The 14970-nt window shown below is 26.9% G+C and overlaps 1 protein-coding gene across 1 annotated transcript; it reads right to left on the minus strand.

Annotated features, from left to right (window-relative positions):
* Positions 1–669: 669 nt before the first annotated feature.
* Positions 670–12027, minus strand: LOC129957423 (uncharacterized). The gene is made up of 6 exons (XM_056069734.1): positions 11955–12027; positions 6438–6533; positions 5850–6011; positions 4564–4729; positions 2785–3534; positions 670–1554 (listed from the first exon to the last, which is right to left on the minus strand). The coding sequence occupies exons 3-6, from the start codon at positions 6009–6011 to the stop codon at positions 1376–1378; spliced, it is 1257 nt and encodes a 418-aa protein (XP_055925709.1). The 5' UTR covers positions 6438–6533; positions 11955–12027; the 3' UTR covers positions 670–1375.
* Positions 12028–14970: the final 2943 nt, after the last annotated feature.

Genomic DNA, 14970 nt, shown 5'->3' on the forward strand with positions numbered 1-14970 from the left:
TACTATTTTTCATTAAAAAAAAAACAAATGCCTTTTTTTTTCTTAAACATGCTAGAACATGCATTATTTAACAAAATGAGCACATAAATGCACATGTTTATTAAAAGAAGCATGATATGTTTTTAAAAGAATATCTCAAAATATTAGAAAGACCACAATAAAAACTACATAAATTGAATAAATAGCTTGAGTGGTTTCATAACATTAAAATAGTAAGACTACAGTTTAATATATATACACAATAAATACTTTTACATCTGAAGTCTAATTCAATAAAATGATTTAATATAAGTTCAAACAATAGGAGTATTTTTTTTCTTTCTTTTTGCTTTTATCAAATGAAAACTAAAAAGTATACAAAAGTATATTAAAACTAATTTTAACTGCATGCATAAATTTGCAGTAACTCATCAAAGAAAGAATGTCCTTTTTTTTGTTTTTTTCCATTTCCATTTGATTATCATTATGACACAAACTATCAATAGAATTTATTTGACAATTTCATTATTTTGAGCCATTGTTAAATTGATTATGGTGATATCAGAGACTTTCCAAGTTTACAAAGCATCATATGGAAAAATTAGCACATACATTTAGCAAAAACATTATAAAATAATGTCAGTAGCAAATTTTAAAACAAACTTCACAATATATGTGGAAAAACATTTTAAAAATCTTTTTTATATCAACAATATTTTTTCTAATATTAAAAACATTTTAAAAATTTGTCCTAGTTAGATGCTGAAAAGTATCTACTGCATTACGACATACATAATTTATAGTTTTTATAACAATCATTTTAACATTTCTTTTCAATATTATTATATATTCTAGAAGTGAAATTATTCTCAAAACAGAAAACAAATTTTAAATTAATTTAACAACTTCCAGAATGTATTTAATTAAGATGTTAATTACTAATGATTTTCACTCATAATGGAAAATAATTCCAAAACCATTCAAACCCTTAAAAAGAGTATTAATAAATTTCAATTATATGTTAAGACTTTATGCCAGTGCTTGGTACTAAAGGCAAAAAAATGGAAATTCTGCCTTCATAAATATAAACATACAGTTCTCATAAGAGAACTGTTGATGGGGGAACTTAAGCTTAAAACATAACAGAATTTCAATAATTCCTAAACATTTAGCAACATCAAATAATTTATTTCTTATATCAAAGCAAATTGAAACTGATATATATCTTTCAAATTAAATTAACTGCAATTCATAATTTTAGTACAAATTCTAAAATCAATAGACTTAAAAACAATACACATAATTGGCTAGCTTTAAGTTCCCACCATACACATATATCATTTGAAAACGAATCAATTCGTTTTTCAAATGCTTGCATTAATGCAAAAATTATATATTAAACAATGGTGTTTAATATACTTGTTAAGACAGTCGGTGTTTGGAAAAAACCTGAACAATCATCAGTAGGGTCTAAAAACGCCATCTGGTGATCAATGACAAACTTAGTTTCTCTGTCAGCTTTCAATCCTTCAGTTTCTTTAAATGAAGCATCTTCATACATAATTTTGATCTCACCTAAAATTACAAAAGAGTGAAAAAAGTAAGCCATAACTTTATAAAGCAAGTCTAACACTGAAAAAAAAATAAAAATAATATAAAACACTTTTTATAATACTATGTGGAGGGAGATTGAAAGATAATAAAATCTGAATTGAAAATTCAAATATTTATTACATACTGATACACTGCATATACATAGTACAAACACAGAAATGAAGTTCAACATTAAAGGATTTCTATAGTTAAATAAAGATTTAATTTATATGCATTGATTTCACAGCAATTAAGTTCCCAAAAAGAAATAATATGGAATGCACAATCCTGTATATAATGATCACAATTTATGATCAAATATTATGTATTTTATAGTGATTAATTATTTGACTTTTCTACCAAAAGAATTACCATTCACCTTAATAAAGTTTTATCTCATTTCATTTTTGATAATTTTGATCAAAATTATTATTAAAAAATCATACTCATTGGAATGTGTGTGCGTGTGTATGTGTGTGTTTTAAACTTTTGTAAAATACAAAAAAAAAAAAAAAAAAAAAATCTTGAAATGCAAATTTAATTATTATCTGTATTTTATATTAAATTAACTCTAAACATAACTAAGCAGAATAATAATCATAATTTTGGTTAGATTTATGAAAAAAAAATTTTTCAGCACAAAAAAAAATCATTAACCTTTGTTTACCAATAAATATTAAGATATAAATAGATTAATGCAAATAAACGAATTATAATTAAAGCACTTATTTCCATTGGTCAGAATGACCTAATGTCTGACCTTAAGGTTTTCTTTTCATAGTGTTATAAGCAAGACTGCTTTATTCAAACATAGCATTGTTTTCTTATAATTTCCTTTGCAAATTAAAGAATTCAAAAATTCAACATCTTCACAATTTTACTCATAATATCATCCTTCAAAAAATATTATGCATTGTATTTGTATGACAAGCAAAAATTCCTGACTAAGAGAATTTAAAAATTTTAAAAAATAATACATAAACTTCTTTACTAAATTTTAAATCAGCAATAAATTTTTGCAGCAGTGATCCTTGAATATGAACAAATGTAAAAATTTAGGGAAAGCTTTACATTTTCATACATATCTTAAAAGAACATGATTCATATATAATAATAACTTTCAAGTTTGAATATTTTAGAATAGTGTGAAATAGCAATGCAAATGAAATAAAAACAAAAGATTAAAATTAAAAAGGAAAATTTTCTACATACTTTGTGATGAAGAAATCTGCTCGGGAATATTTTCTTCATAAGCCATAGAAAGATGAGGATTAACAGCTGAAATATTTTCCACTTGTTTGTTGTTCAACTCTTCATTTAAGATATCTTGACATTCCATAGGCAGTTCACCTATACTTTGCATTTTTGAAGCGTGAATGTGAAGGTTATTCTTATTTGCAGTTGAAACATTGGGATTTAAAGCTGCAATACCTTTTATGAATAAATCATTTAAATCTTCATCGGATATGTTTGTTACTTGTAAAAAATTCCATCTTTTTATTGAATCATTTTCAGACAGATAATCCTCTTTTAAAGTTGGACTGCTTAACTCAGGATTCTCAGAACAGAAATCCATTAAATTCATAATATCAGATAAGATGTTTTCCTCTAAGGATTGTGATAACTCATTGCCACATGAATTGCCACCATTATTTAATGGATCTGTAGAATTATCTTTTAATGGTGAATCTCCGCCTCTGCCGTTACTGGATTCTACTGATGATAAGGTACCCTTCAATTCAACAGTATAGCTTGCTTCCAAAGAATTAAAAGCTTGAGATAATTTATTATCCCTTGAAATAATCAAATTATCATTCAGTGGCTCCATAGAATTACCACTTGATGGTGAATCTACTCCACTGCCATATCCTGATTCTACTGATGGTACAGAGTTATCAATATGAGGAACTTCTTTTTTAACTTCATTTTGTTTCTTAAGTTCCTTCATCAGTCCTTTTCTCTCTGTAACAAAATACAATAAGCATATTATCTGTAAGATTAAACACCAATTTAAAACATAATATTTTAATTTTAAAAATCTTAATCTTGTATTATATCAATTTTTGAAAAAATATTTTATTGTCAAACTTCTCAATTCTAAGAAGAATTAGTCTTCTGCAAAGAAGATTGAATTGCTATGGCTACATATCTTCCATGTGTCAAACAGGCATTTTTGCATGTTTAATTTCAAAGTGAATTTTTTTAAAATGTTGTATAATATTCCAAATTATATAAGTGCAGTATTTTTTCCCTCAATTTTGTAGCTTTGAATAAAATTTAAGAAGTACCCTTTATATTCTTCAATAGTTCATTTCTAAGAATTAAAATTCATTAACAGAAAATAATTTACTGCTTAAAATGTTGTAAAAATAAATAATGTAAATAAACTTGAAACTATAATTCTTCCAAATAAATTTTTACTTTTATCAGATATCTCTTTAAAAATATTGTTTTATTGTTAAGTCTCTTAAGATAAAATGTAAGAATTATAATAATCAATAAAATAATAACACTAAAAAATGATAAATTCAATGATTGCCCGAAAACAACGGTAAAAAAAATATTTAAAAAGAATTTAAAAGAAATCACTAATCAATATATAAACACTTGACGTGAGTGATTTTTAAAACTTAGAAATTTACCAGTGTTACATTTATAAATTGCAATTACAAATTAAACCTTTCAACGCCTGCTCACAAGTCATAGTAAGATATCTAACCAAGTCAGATAATATGATCTGACTAGATATAATATCTAATCAGATAAAAAGAAAAAATAGAGTCAATAAATATAAATATTAAGTTAGAAATTAATCTCTGAATTTTATGTTGATAAGCACGGGATTGACAGAATTCTTTGCAATATATGTATACATAACAATAAACAACAAAAATATCTTAGACAAAGAACAAACATACTTTTTTTTAAAAATTAAAAACAAATATAATTAATTCAATACAAACAATTATAATAAAATATTAGAAATATTACCTTTGGTTTCAGTATTACTTAAGATTCTGTAAGTTATCTTTCCACGACTGCTGGCAACTTTTTCAAAATAATCAGATTTTTTCAAAGAAGCTATAAGAGCTTGTTTTGCAATTGTATAATCTTTAGATCCAAAAACATACTCATCATCTTTCAATTCATACCAATCCTGAAATAAATAAATACTTAAATTTTCTAAATACAAAAATATAACATATGGGAAAAATTGAGCAATTGTTGTTAACTTGGGCAAGTTTAAATTTTTAAAAAATTAAACATTGTTTTGTGACACTGGTCAAAAACATCTTTAATTTAAATATATCACTTCTTTAAAAGAATTATTATAGTATGAAAAGTCATATGTCACAAATTTCATTCATTTGAAATCCATCTTCTTCATATTGAATGTCAAGCCATCATGGCGAGACAGGAAAATGTTATTGATGATTTACATCTGTTAATGATATGAAAGAGTACCGATTAGTAGATTTCACCAAAATAAAATTTTAATATATAATCTTTTGCATAGTGTGAAACCTGTAAATGCAAATTTATATCCTGAATTCAGTGAGACGAGCGTATTTTTCCATTTAGTTACTTGTTTTCACTGAAGAGTAAATTTTACTGTAAAGTATCATTCTTTGTATTCATATGAGCCACTAAATGCCTGCTACCATAACAAGTACAGAAAATTTATATTCGAAAATTTGGGAAAAAAAAGTTTATGTTCAAAGAAGTAACATGATATTAAATGCATTTTTTGTTCACGGCCAACCTAACATAAAAGCGCTGATATAAGTTACTAGTTTAACATGACCAAATAATAGTTGTCTCAGAACAAGTAAAATGCAGAGGAGTATTGGTTCATTAGGAAGGTTGATTATGTTATATTTCAGAAATTTTGTTTAGATGTAATTTCCATGATCCTATCAAACTGCCTGATAATTGAGCTATATTATTTTAATTGTCATAGTAAAGTTTTGTTTATTAACATTAAGTATTCATTAAGTTACTGTACATTAAGTATTCATTATTATAAATATCTTAGACTCGTGAAATTAATTTTTCTTCCAATTTCCAACAGATGGAAATATTTATAATTTGTTACTGAAAATTTAATTAATTATTTAATTTAATGGTAATTATATTCCAAAAATATTAGTGAATTTTCCTCAATATTTCGAAAGAGTAAAAAATTTAAAAACTCTCACAGAATGAAAAATGGATTACAAAATTCCACACAAACATGAAACAAATGATAAAAATATACATATGAAAGATTTGCTTACTTTAAAAAGCTGCTCATCCTCCTTATTTAACTTTCTAGTTTTGTGAGGCAAATTTATGCTGAATATGAACTTCGATTCATCCACAAAAAACAAATTTTGGTACTTCTTCTTAATCAAACCATCTTGCAAGAAATGCAATAATCGAGAACCCTTGCGTCCCATCTGCAATAATAAGTTTATAAGACAATGCTAAATAATATACTTCATTTCAAATATTCATCAAATTTTAATTAATCTAGAACAATATATATTTGAAATTAATTTCTCTCCTTCCAAGTAGATTAAAATTAGAATGATTAAATAAATTCATATGTCAAATTAATGTGTTTCAATTAATCATGGAATAGCAAGGAATATTTATGCTTATATTCTGCATTCATATGCCATATAATCTTAATTAAAAAACATATTAAATTACTTAAAACTTGAAGGACAAATATCAGATGAAATTGCATGAAATAAAAATTAGTAATAATTTTTTCTTACTGTATCATATAAAATTAATGTTTTAACTATTTAAATGCTTTCTTAAAATAGTTGATTATCTATAATATCAACAATTAATTATAAAACAATAAAAAATCATACCTTCTAGCAGAATCAATGATATGCAAGTGTTCGCAGTAGCAGTTTCAACTACTTATTCAGAGCAATCTTTTGGTAATTATAATTTTAAATTTTTTGCTGTAATAGAAAAATGACAGATACATTAAATGCAGTAAGTAAATTTTGTATTTATTAACCTAAGTATCAAAAATAATAAACAGTAACACTTTTGAGCTTTCCAGGAATATTTAAAATTTGTAATCAGTATACTTTTTCTGTATCGGTAGTATAAGCTTTTCTTTATCATGGCAGTGAGGCTTAATTGGCTAATGTCTTAAGATGACATTTGCTTTGTTACATTAAATAAAAATTTACCTACAAATTTTTTGGAATGGTGTGGAATAGTTCTTTTTACCATAAAACCAAAAAAAACTTGTTTGGCTAATCTGTCTGTACTACAATGACTTAAAATAATCAATAAATTAATTGATAGATTCAAATTTTTAGTTGCACAAAAAATGTACTATTAAAAATATGCATTTTATGATAAAGTACCAAATTTCAGTATTTAGTAAATAATTAACTTTAAATTCAAGGTTAAACTATCAGCTGGTCATTGATTTAAAGAAATAATTTGAAATTCTCCATGTAAATAATATACATGATCAATTAGGGATGAAATCAAATATGAATGGTAAAATGCAAACATTATTTTTTTTTTTTTCATTCAAGATAAAAAATTTCACATTTCAAAAGAATTTGAATATATATATATAACAAATAATTAGTATATTTGATTAGCTAATTTTTTTTATTTCAATAATAATATATTCTAAGAGTAATTATGCTAGCATGACCCCAAATAAATACTTGGAAACTCTTAATGATAACTTATTGTATATTAGCACCATTATTGAACTTTTTAGAACTCATTGTGTAAACAAAGTAGTGTCCAATATTTCAGCTAGTTAATGAGATCCATTAAAAGAATAATCCATAATATCCATTTACTTGAAATGTGTAACTTACCAATACAACTGACACATGTTTCTGATTTTGTAAAATGTTAAGAAATAAACATGTTATACAAACATGGATATTTCTTAAATATATAGTCACTTCAAGCCAAACTCAGACACCAAAGAAAAGATACTAATACAAGCAGAATTTTTAAATCAAAAATGATAAGAAACATAGTTAAATAAATTTCCAATAGTATATTTATTGCAATTATAAAAACAAATAAAAAAATTATAAATCAATTCATTTTAACCAGAAATTATGATCAAAACAAAACAAAGCAAAAAATAATGCAGAATTCAAACTCGGGTAAATGAAAACAATTTTGGAAACTAGTTAATATTTCCAATAAATTAATATTTTGTATGCAAGCCCTTGTTTTTTTATAACCATTTTAAGACATTCAGGCATATATTGCATCAATTTTTCACAAAAATTACGTTCAATATTTTGCCATTCCAGCAATACTCTTTTCAATTCATCTTTATTGGAAATGACGTGCTCTCTGACTTTTTTCTCAAGGTATTTCCATGACTTTTCAATGGGATTTATATCAAGGCTTTGGGATGGTGTGTCCATAGCGTGAGGACAATTATATAAGAGCCAGGAGCGCATCCAATAAGCTTTATGTTTCAGATCATTATCCTAATAAAATCACCAGTCATTGCCAAGAGAAAGTTTCTGCACACATGGGGCAAATTTTTTCTTTAAAATGTCGAAGTATACATTCTGATCCATTCTCCTATCTATAAAATACAGGGTTCCTGGGCCAGTAGTTGAAAGTGATGCCCCAGATCATTACTGATCCGCCGCCATCTTTCATAGTTACTTTCAAATTTTTTGTGTGCAATTCCTTGTTTGATTTTCTCCCGATATAAGGCTTGTCAATGGATTCAAAAATGTCAAATTTGCTCTCATCAGTAAATAAGACAAGGCCTTGTTTTCTCACTCCTTTCAAATTTAAATCCCTGTTTTGGCAAATTTAAGTCTTGGATCTGATTTCACCTATTTATGAGACTTTTGTCTTCTTTTCTCCCCGCCTTATAGAGCACATTTATTATCACTGATAGGCTGACTTTCTTTTACTAATTCCTTTTCAACAATAATAGCTAGCTTTTCTATATTAAGAAAACCATTATTTACTTTCCTTTTTCTTATTAAAGATTGCAGATCCGCTTCAGTGAAAGTCTTATTTTGGACTGTCTTAGGCTTATTTACCATATGATTATTGGTTTTGAAGCGTTTTATGATGTCATGAACCACTGAATTACTTTTGTCTACAAACTCTGATATTTTTGGTGCAGACTTTCCATCTTCAGCATACTTAACAACCAATTTTCTTACCTCAAGGCTCATTTGGCCCCTTTGCCTTGACATTTTAATTAAATTAATGTTTACTTTAATGAATTACTTTAATAAATGAAAAAAAAAACACTATTGGGAAATCCCTTTGAACAACTAGAATGGTAACCATATTATTAGCAGTAATTTTTACCTAGAGTGAGTTGCAATTATTTTGTACTGAATTGTGAGATATCCGAGTTTCGTTTACAGGTTCTTTTTCACAAATTTTACTTTTATTTCTAAAATGTTAATTACAATTTATGAATTGGTGCTATTTGGTTCTGTTTTCAGCTGTACAATAAATTCACTGCTAAAAAATCATTTAGCATTTTTCTAATTCATTTTAATTAAAATATTTTGGCAGAACAAGTTTTTTCCTAAGTTTCTGAGTTTGGTTTGTAGTGACTGTATGCATATTTTATTCTAGCCAATGTATTTGTTAGATTGGATAAAATGTATATGATAATAATTACCAAATATAACTAGCTAATCAGAATGCTTTATTATTCTTGTGCAAGAATAATTAAAATAATACTTTTATTTTCAATTACTTTTACTGTTATAATCAAATTTTTATCATTCTTCTATTGTGATGAGATGCAGTAAATGAAAGATGATTGACATGTCTAAGTTAATCATATTAAATTAACCACTTTCAGCATAATACATATACATTAATGTTATTATGTCAGTTATGTTAACCATTTTTGATAAAATACATTTTACAATAACAATAATAATTGCATAATAAACCATTCAGATTGGTTAGCTATGCTTACAACCAGATGAAATTAACTGGCAAAACTACTCCAGTTGTTTAGAATGGGAATTTTGCCATATTTTTTAATTTGCAATATCTCCTGAAAATGGAAGCAGAAGGGCAGACGGCCCTTGATAACATATCTAAAGGTCACGAGCTGTCGTATAAAATACGTAAAATCAATACAGTAAATATTTTATTTATTAGTAGTGAGGAGATACCTGCTGAGGGTTGCTTTCACAGAGATTAGAGTTAAATAGTATTTTTGAAATTTTCTGGAAAGCAGTTTGTGTTTGTAGTATTATTGGTATACTTAAGTGTAGTATTATTGGCAGCAGAGCATTATTGGTGTGCTTAATGTAATTAAATTTTGCATTAAATAAAAATTTGCAAAATTTATATAATGGTTATGGGATAGGTTCTTTGCTTTTGCTAATTATTTTAAATTTAATGATTTATTTTATAAATCACCTTAATATACATAGTGGGTAAATTTTTAAAGGGCACAAATAATAGATAAAAAAATATGTCATATTACAAATAATATCTGGGAGGCCAAACTTCACTCAGCAGTTTTTTTTTTTTTGGCAAAATTGTGTGTGTAAGGGGGGGGGGTCAAGAAAATATTTAGATATGAATCATATACAGATTATGTATATTATAAATACAAATGAATATTTTTCAATCTTTTCTCATTTCACATCAATCAGCGCCATCTCACAAAATTTTGTGGTACCAGTAGGTTATAATCCTAAGGCAACAATGCATGTACTACAAAAATTTATGGGATGGTACTATATGAAATTGTTAAAATGAGAGCAAGCAGAAAAAGGCTCTAATTCTTATTGTAAAAAATTGTTTTTATTTTTTTATTTTTGTAAAATCATGTTTTTTCAGGAAAGACACCTATGTAGATAAACTTAAAAAGCAAAATCTTATCTAAATATAAAAGTTGATCCAAAGCATTAGAGCCGTTTCCGAGATACACAAAATTAATTTATATAAACACAAGAATTGCTTGTTTAAAGATATAAGATAAGCAAAATCTAATTGAATTGCAAATGTGAGATCAAACACGAGAAAAATACATGGGAGTCCAAAGCCCTAACCACTACTTTATCTCTGATACGCTTATGCAGGTCATGTATAGCCAGCCGCATGTCAATATTTATTTATTAAAAAAAATGTTGTTTGTTTGTGTGTGTGTTTGCGATCAAGTGTGTTTTTTCAGGAAAGACACCTATATAGATAAACTTAAAAGCAAAACCTTAACTGAATATGCAATTTGATCCAAATCGTTACAGTTGTTTCTAAAATATACAATATATATATATACAAGAATTGTTTGGTTAAAGTTATAAGATACTAGCATTCATTATTAAAAAAGTTTAGTGAGTTTAAAAATTGCAATTATATGAATTAAATGCAATAAAATACAAGCTAAAATAGGTAAAAAAATTAAACATTTAAATAGTAAGCAAATTTAGAATAAATAAATATTTGCATTACCTATAATAATTTATTTTCTACAAACATCTTGGTACTTGGTTATAATAAACTAAGAAAAATATATTTATTCTAAAAACTATACAGTTTTAAAACCTTATGGCATCAGTTTTAAAAACTTGATATAATTAAGAAATAGAATAGAAAACTAAATGATTGTAATTAAAATTTAAATTCCTTTTGAAATTGCAAGTCTATTACAAGCTTAAATTTGAATTCAAAAGATTTGTCTATTCTTTTAAATTTGACAAAGTAAAAACTTAAGCAGCAAATAAATTTTTACTTTAATCAACAAGAAAATTTATAAAGAAATATGAAAATGATAAATCCAGATAAGTGATAAGAAGATTTTTTTGGAAAAAAATTATATATATTATGTAATTTTCAGGATGAAACTAATTATTCAAAAACTAGAAAACAAAGAAATGTTGCACATAAGTATTAAAAATTTGCTACAAAGACACAAAAAAATATTTCTTTGTCACCCCATCAGAATGGTTTGGATGTAATAAAACAGAACGACATTCTATTCTTCAAAATGCAACATAAAATTTAATAGCTCTAATTTCGTACGTTATTTTACATTAAGAAAATTTGTTTTTGCTTATGATTACAATTTTTTGACAAATTATTTAATTAAAACTTTTATTGATGTTGTCTTAAATATATCCTATTTAAATTAACATTCATGATATCACAAATTTTTTCATCAAAATTGAGCATGTAAAAAGTTTTTTGTATAACCTTACATAAAACGTAGATTTCGGATGATGAACGATAGTCGAATAGTTTGGATGAAGCAAATATTTGAATATCTTAAAAATATTTAAGAATCATTTAAGGCAGGATCAAAGCAATTATTCTATTAAAATGAAGTAATATTTTTAAGTATAAATTATGAACAAATAACACCGAGAGCAAAAACTTACCCGGCTCAAAGTACGCATCAAACTCCAAAAGAAATTTCAAATAAACGGGACTTTCCGGGTCCACATGATATATATATATGCTGCGGTTTCGGTTCATATAGATTGTAGCCCAAGTTGAAATTGAAGTATATTTTTACTAACTTTTGGTATAATTTAGGTGTTGCCAGTATTCTTTGATTTAAATAGTTAAATATCACGGTTACTTCGTTTACGTTTGAAAATAACTTAGGCAGTCCATTAACGATTAAACACATGGTTTCTAAATACATAAGAGAGCGTGGTTGATTAACTTTCTGAAGTTTGTGCTCACCTATAAATCTTTTATTTCCATTTGTTCACAATTTTTTTATTTTTCAAAATACTTTTTGGAAAGAACTATTTTTATGTTTTTTTTTAAAGGAAAAACTTGAAAGAGCACTAGGTTGCAGGTAAGTAGGAGAGTTGTAAGCCGAACGCATTTTTTCACTTTCGTTAGTAAGAGAGATACACTGAAACCAAATTATCAAAAGACTCAAATTAAATAAATACGTATATCACTTTTTCTTTCGACGCGAGATATACCGACACCTCTGTTGCTATTAGCGATAAGCGAGGACCGAACTCGCAACCTCTGGGTTAGTAGCCGAGTAACATGACCACAAGACAAAAGAAATTTCTCATGTCTCGTAGCTGTTATCTGACTTATAAAGCGTCACCACGCCTCCAATAGATCACAGGTTATTAATATACGAAAAAAAAATCGTGGCAAGCTGAAAGGCAAAGGTAGATTCTTTTTAATCTAAGTTATTCTCTTCAAATTCCACCTTCTTTAAACTAACAACGGAAATGGACTTCCTGAAACATTCTCGCATACCTTCCAATTAATTTTCTTTGCTTTTCAAAGTAATGGACCTTGGGTAAGACACTGACAGGACGATCACTATCGCGGTGCACGGTAGTTACAAAGCATAGATCTTTTGCATGAATCTACCATTTTTTACAGAATCTATTTTGAAAATAAATGTTGTGGGCTCCTCCGATAGATAGGATCTTATCTATCAGAAGTGCCGATTGTAGTCACGAGACAATATACCGAATTTTATTGATTTAAGTCATTGTGCTTATGAATAATCGCATTTACATGCGTCATAGAATACGGACCGACAGATGGGCAACAGCTTGACAGATTTGGTTCAAACTTGTGCAAAATTTGATAAGAATCTATATTTTAGATGGGGATAACAGCCATTGTAGCTATAAATCCCAATAACCTACGTCTTTCAAGTTTCTATATTTTAGATTCCATACCTATGTACTAATTTTATTTACACAGCTGTTTGCGTTCAGTAAGTACTCACCTTATTTGTACTGAAGCAGCAGGAGAGATTGTCTTTCTTAGAAAGGATTTTACTCAAAATTTGATTGACATCTATAAATTTGATGAAAAGACCGTGCATGAAATTCCATTTGTCTACCTCAAATCATTTTTGAATTATCTTTGTCACAGACAAACTGACTGATTGATAGACAGTCAATATGCCAAAAATATGTTTTTAGATCCGAAACGAAGAAATTCCCCACAATCACGAATTTAAACTATTTGACGATTACAAATTGTTATTTACAATACCTTCTCGATACTCCTAATATGATAAATTAACCGTCGGGAGTGACCAAAGCTTCTTCCCATATTCTCATTAATAAAGGTGTCATCCCAAAGATTGCCTTGGTATACAAAGAAACCTATGGCTTAAATTTAGATTTTTACTGACTCTGTTGGGTGATTTTTTTTCTTCTTTTGGCCATTAATTCCTCACAACTTTTAATAGTATCCGAAAATCTACACTACAGATTTTTATTCTGTGCATCGAATTTCATCTATCTAGCTCTCTTCGTTTTGAAGTTATACTGTTAAATTTTATTTGAATAGCTGGATTGACAAACTTCCACAGAAATTTTGCCCAAAATTGGATTTAAAAAAAATCTACAAATTTGGGGTAAAGGCCATATGCCAAATTTAATTCTGTTAGCTCAAAACGTTTTTGAGTTATGCTTCTCACAGACAGAAATTTTCCAAAAATGTATTTTTTGAACATAGGGAAATCTAAAACATTTTCTTCTTTCTTTGGAGATTCTTCAAACTCTCGTGATTATTAACAATACCTTCTCTGTAGCTTCGTATACAAAAAGTAAAAAGGAAATATTACATAATGAAACAACCATGGGTAATGTTTTTATTGCTAACGAACAATTAAGTATTTATTGCAAAATAAAGTCAAATATTATATAAATTATGTACAAATCTGAGATTGTTGCAAAGTTTATATTATTGAAAATATTTGAAGATTTTAGCAAATGCCAATTATTTGTATTAGTCGGCAAGAACTGAAATTTTATCTCTGCTTTATAAACCTATTTGAAGAAATTAAGTATTGTTTGCAAATATTCTACTTTCCATTAAATGCAAACATAAGCATTTTATGATGGAAAGTAAGAATTTATCGTTTGACTTTTCATTTATATTGGAGGAAAAAATCGTCTCCTTAGTTAATATTGGAACTAAAATCTTATCTGTTGAGCATTTGAATATTTCATTTACAATTATTAATTGGTATAAAGGAAAGCTACCCCCAGTTTTTAAAATATAATTTGTATTCTTCGGCATTTGTGTAGGCAAACTTTAGGCTTAGCAGCTTGTACTTAAATTTAAAATTTCACCTCTTTCCACCTAGTGTAGAAGATTAGAGGAAAATTCAAATCAAGCAAATGCATTGAAGATAGTTTATTATTATTATTATTGAAATTGGACGAACTATTGTTCCATTTTTATGAACTTCTGCACTGGAAGCTTTTCAACAGCTGCAAATGCTTAGAAGTTACGAGATAAAAATTTATTTTCAATTCCTAACTCCAATTATCTCTTAAATCTGTGCATGACATAGTTCAAAAATCTTCACCCTCCCTTAAGAAACCTTCTGTCACCCTTTAAGAAATTAGAAGATATAAAGGAAGGGTTGTAAACAATAAGATTCCTTAC

Source organism: Argiope bruennichi, chromosome 11, assembly GCF_947563725.1.
Source record: "Argiope bruennichi chromosome 11, qqArgBrue1.1, whole genome shotgun sequence".
NCBI classification, from domain to species: Eukaryota; Metazoa; Arthropoda; class Arachnida; order Araneae; family Araneidae; genus Argiope; species Argiope bruennichi.

Excerpts from the sequence above, each read along its gene's own strand:
- LOC129957423 (XM_056069734.1), bottom strand. The coding sequence starts at position 6,011 with ATGGGACGCAAGGGTTCTCGATTATTGCATTTCTTGCAAGATGGTTTG. Across the intron at positions 4,730-5,849 it reads AGGATGAGCAGCTTTTTAAA|GATTGGTATGAATTGAAAGA; the intron begins GTAAGCAAATCT and ends TATTTATTTCAG. Across the intron at positions 1,555-2,784 it reads GCAGATTTCTTCATCACAAA|GTGAGATCAAAATTATGTAT; the intron begins GTATGTAGAAAA and ends TTGTAATTTTAG.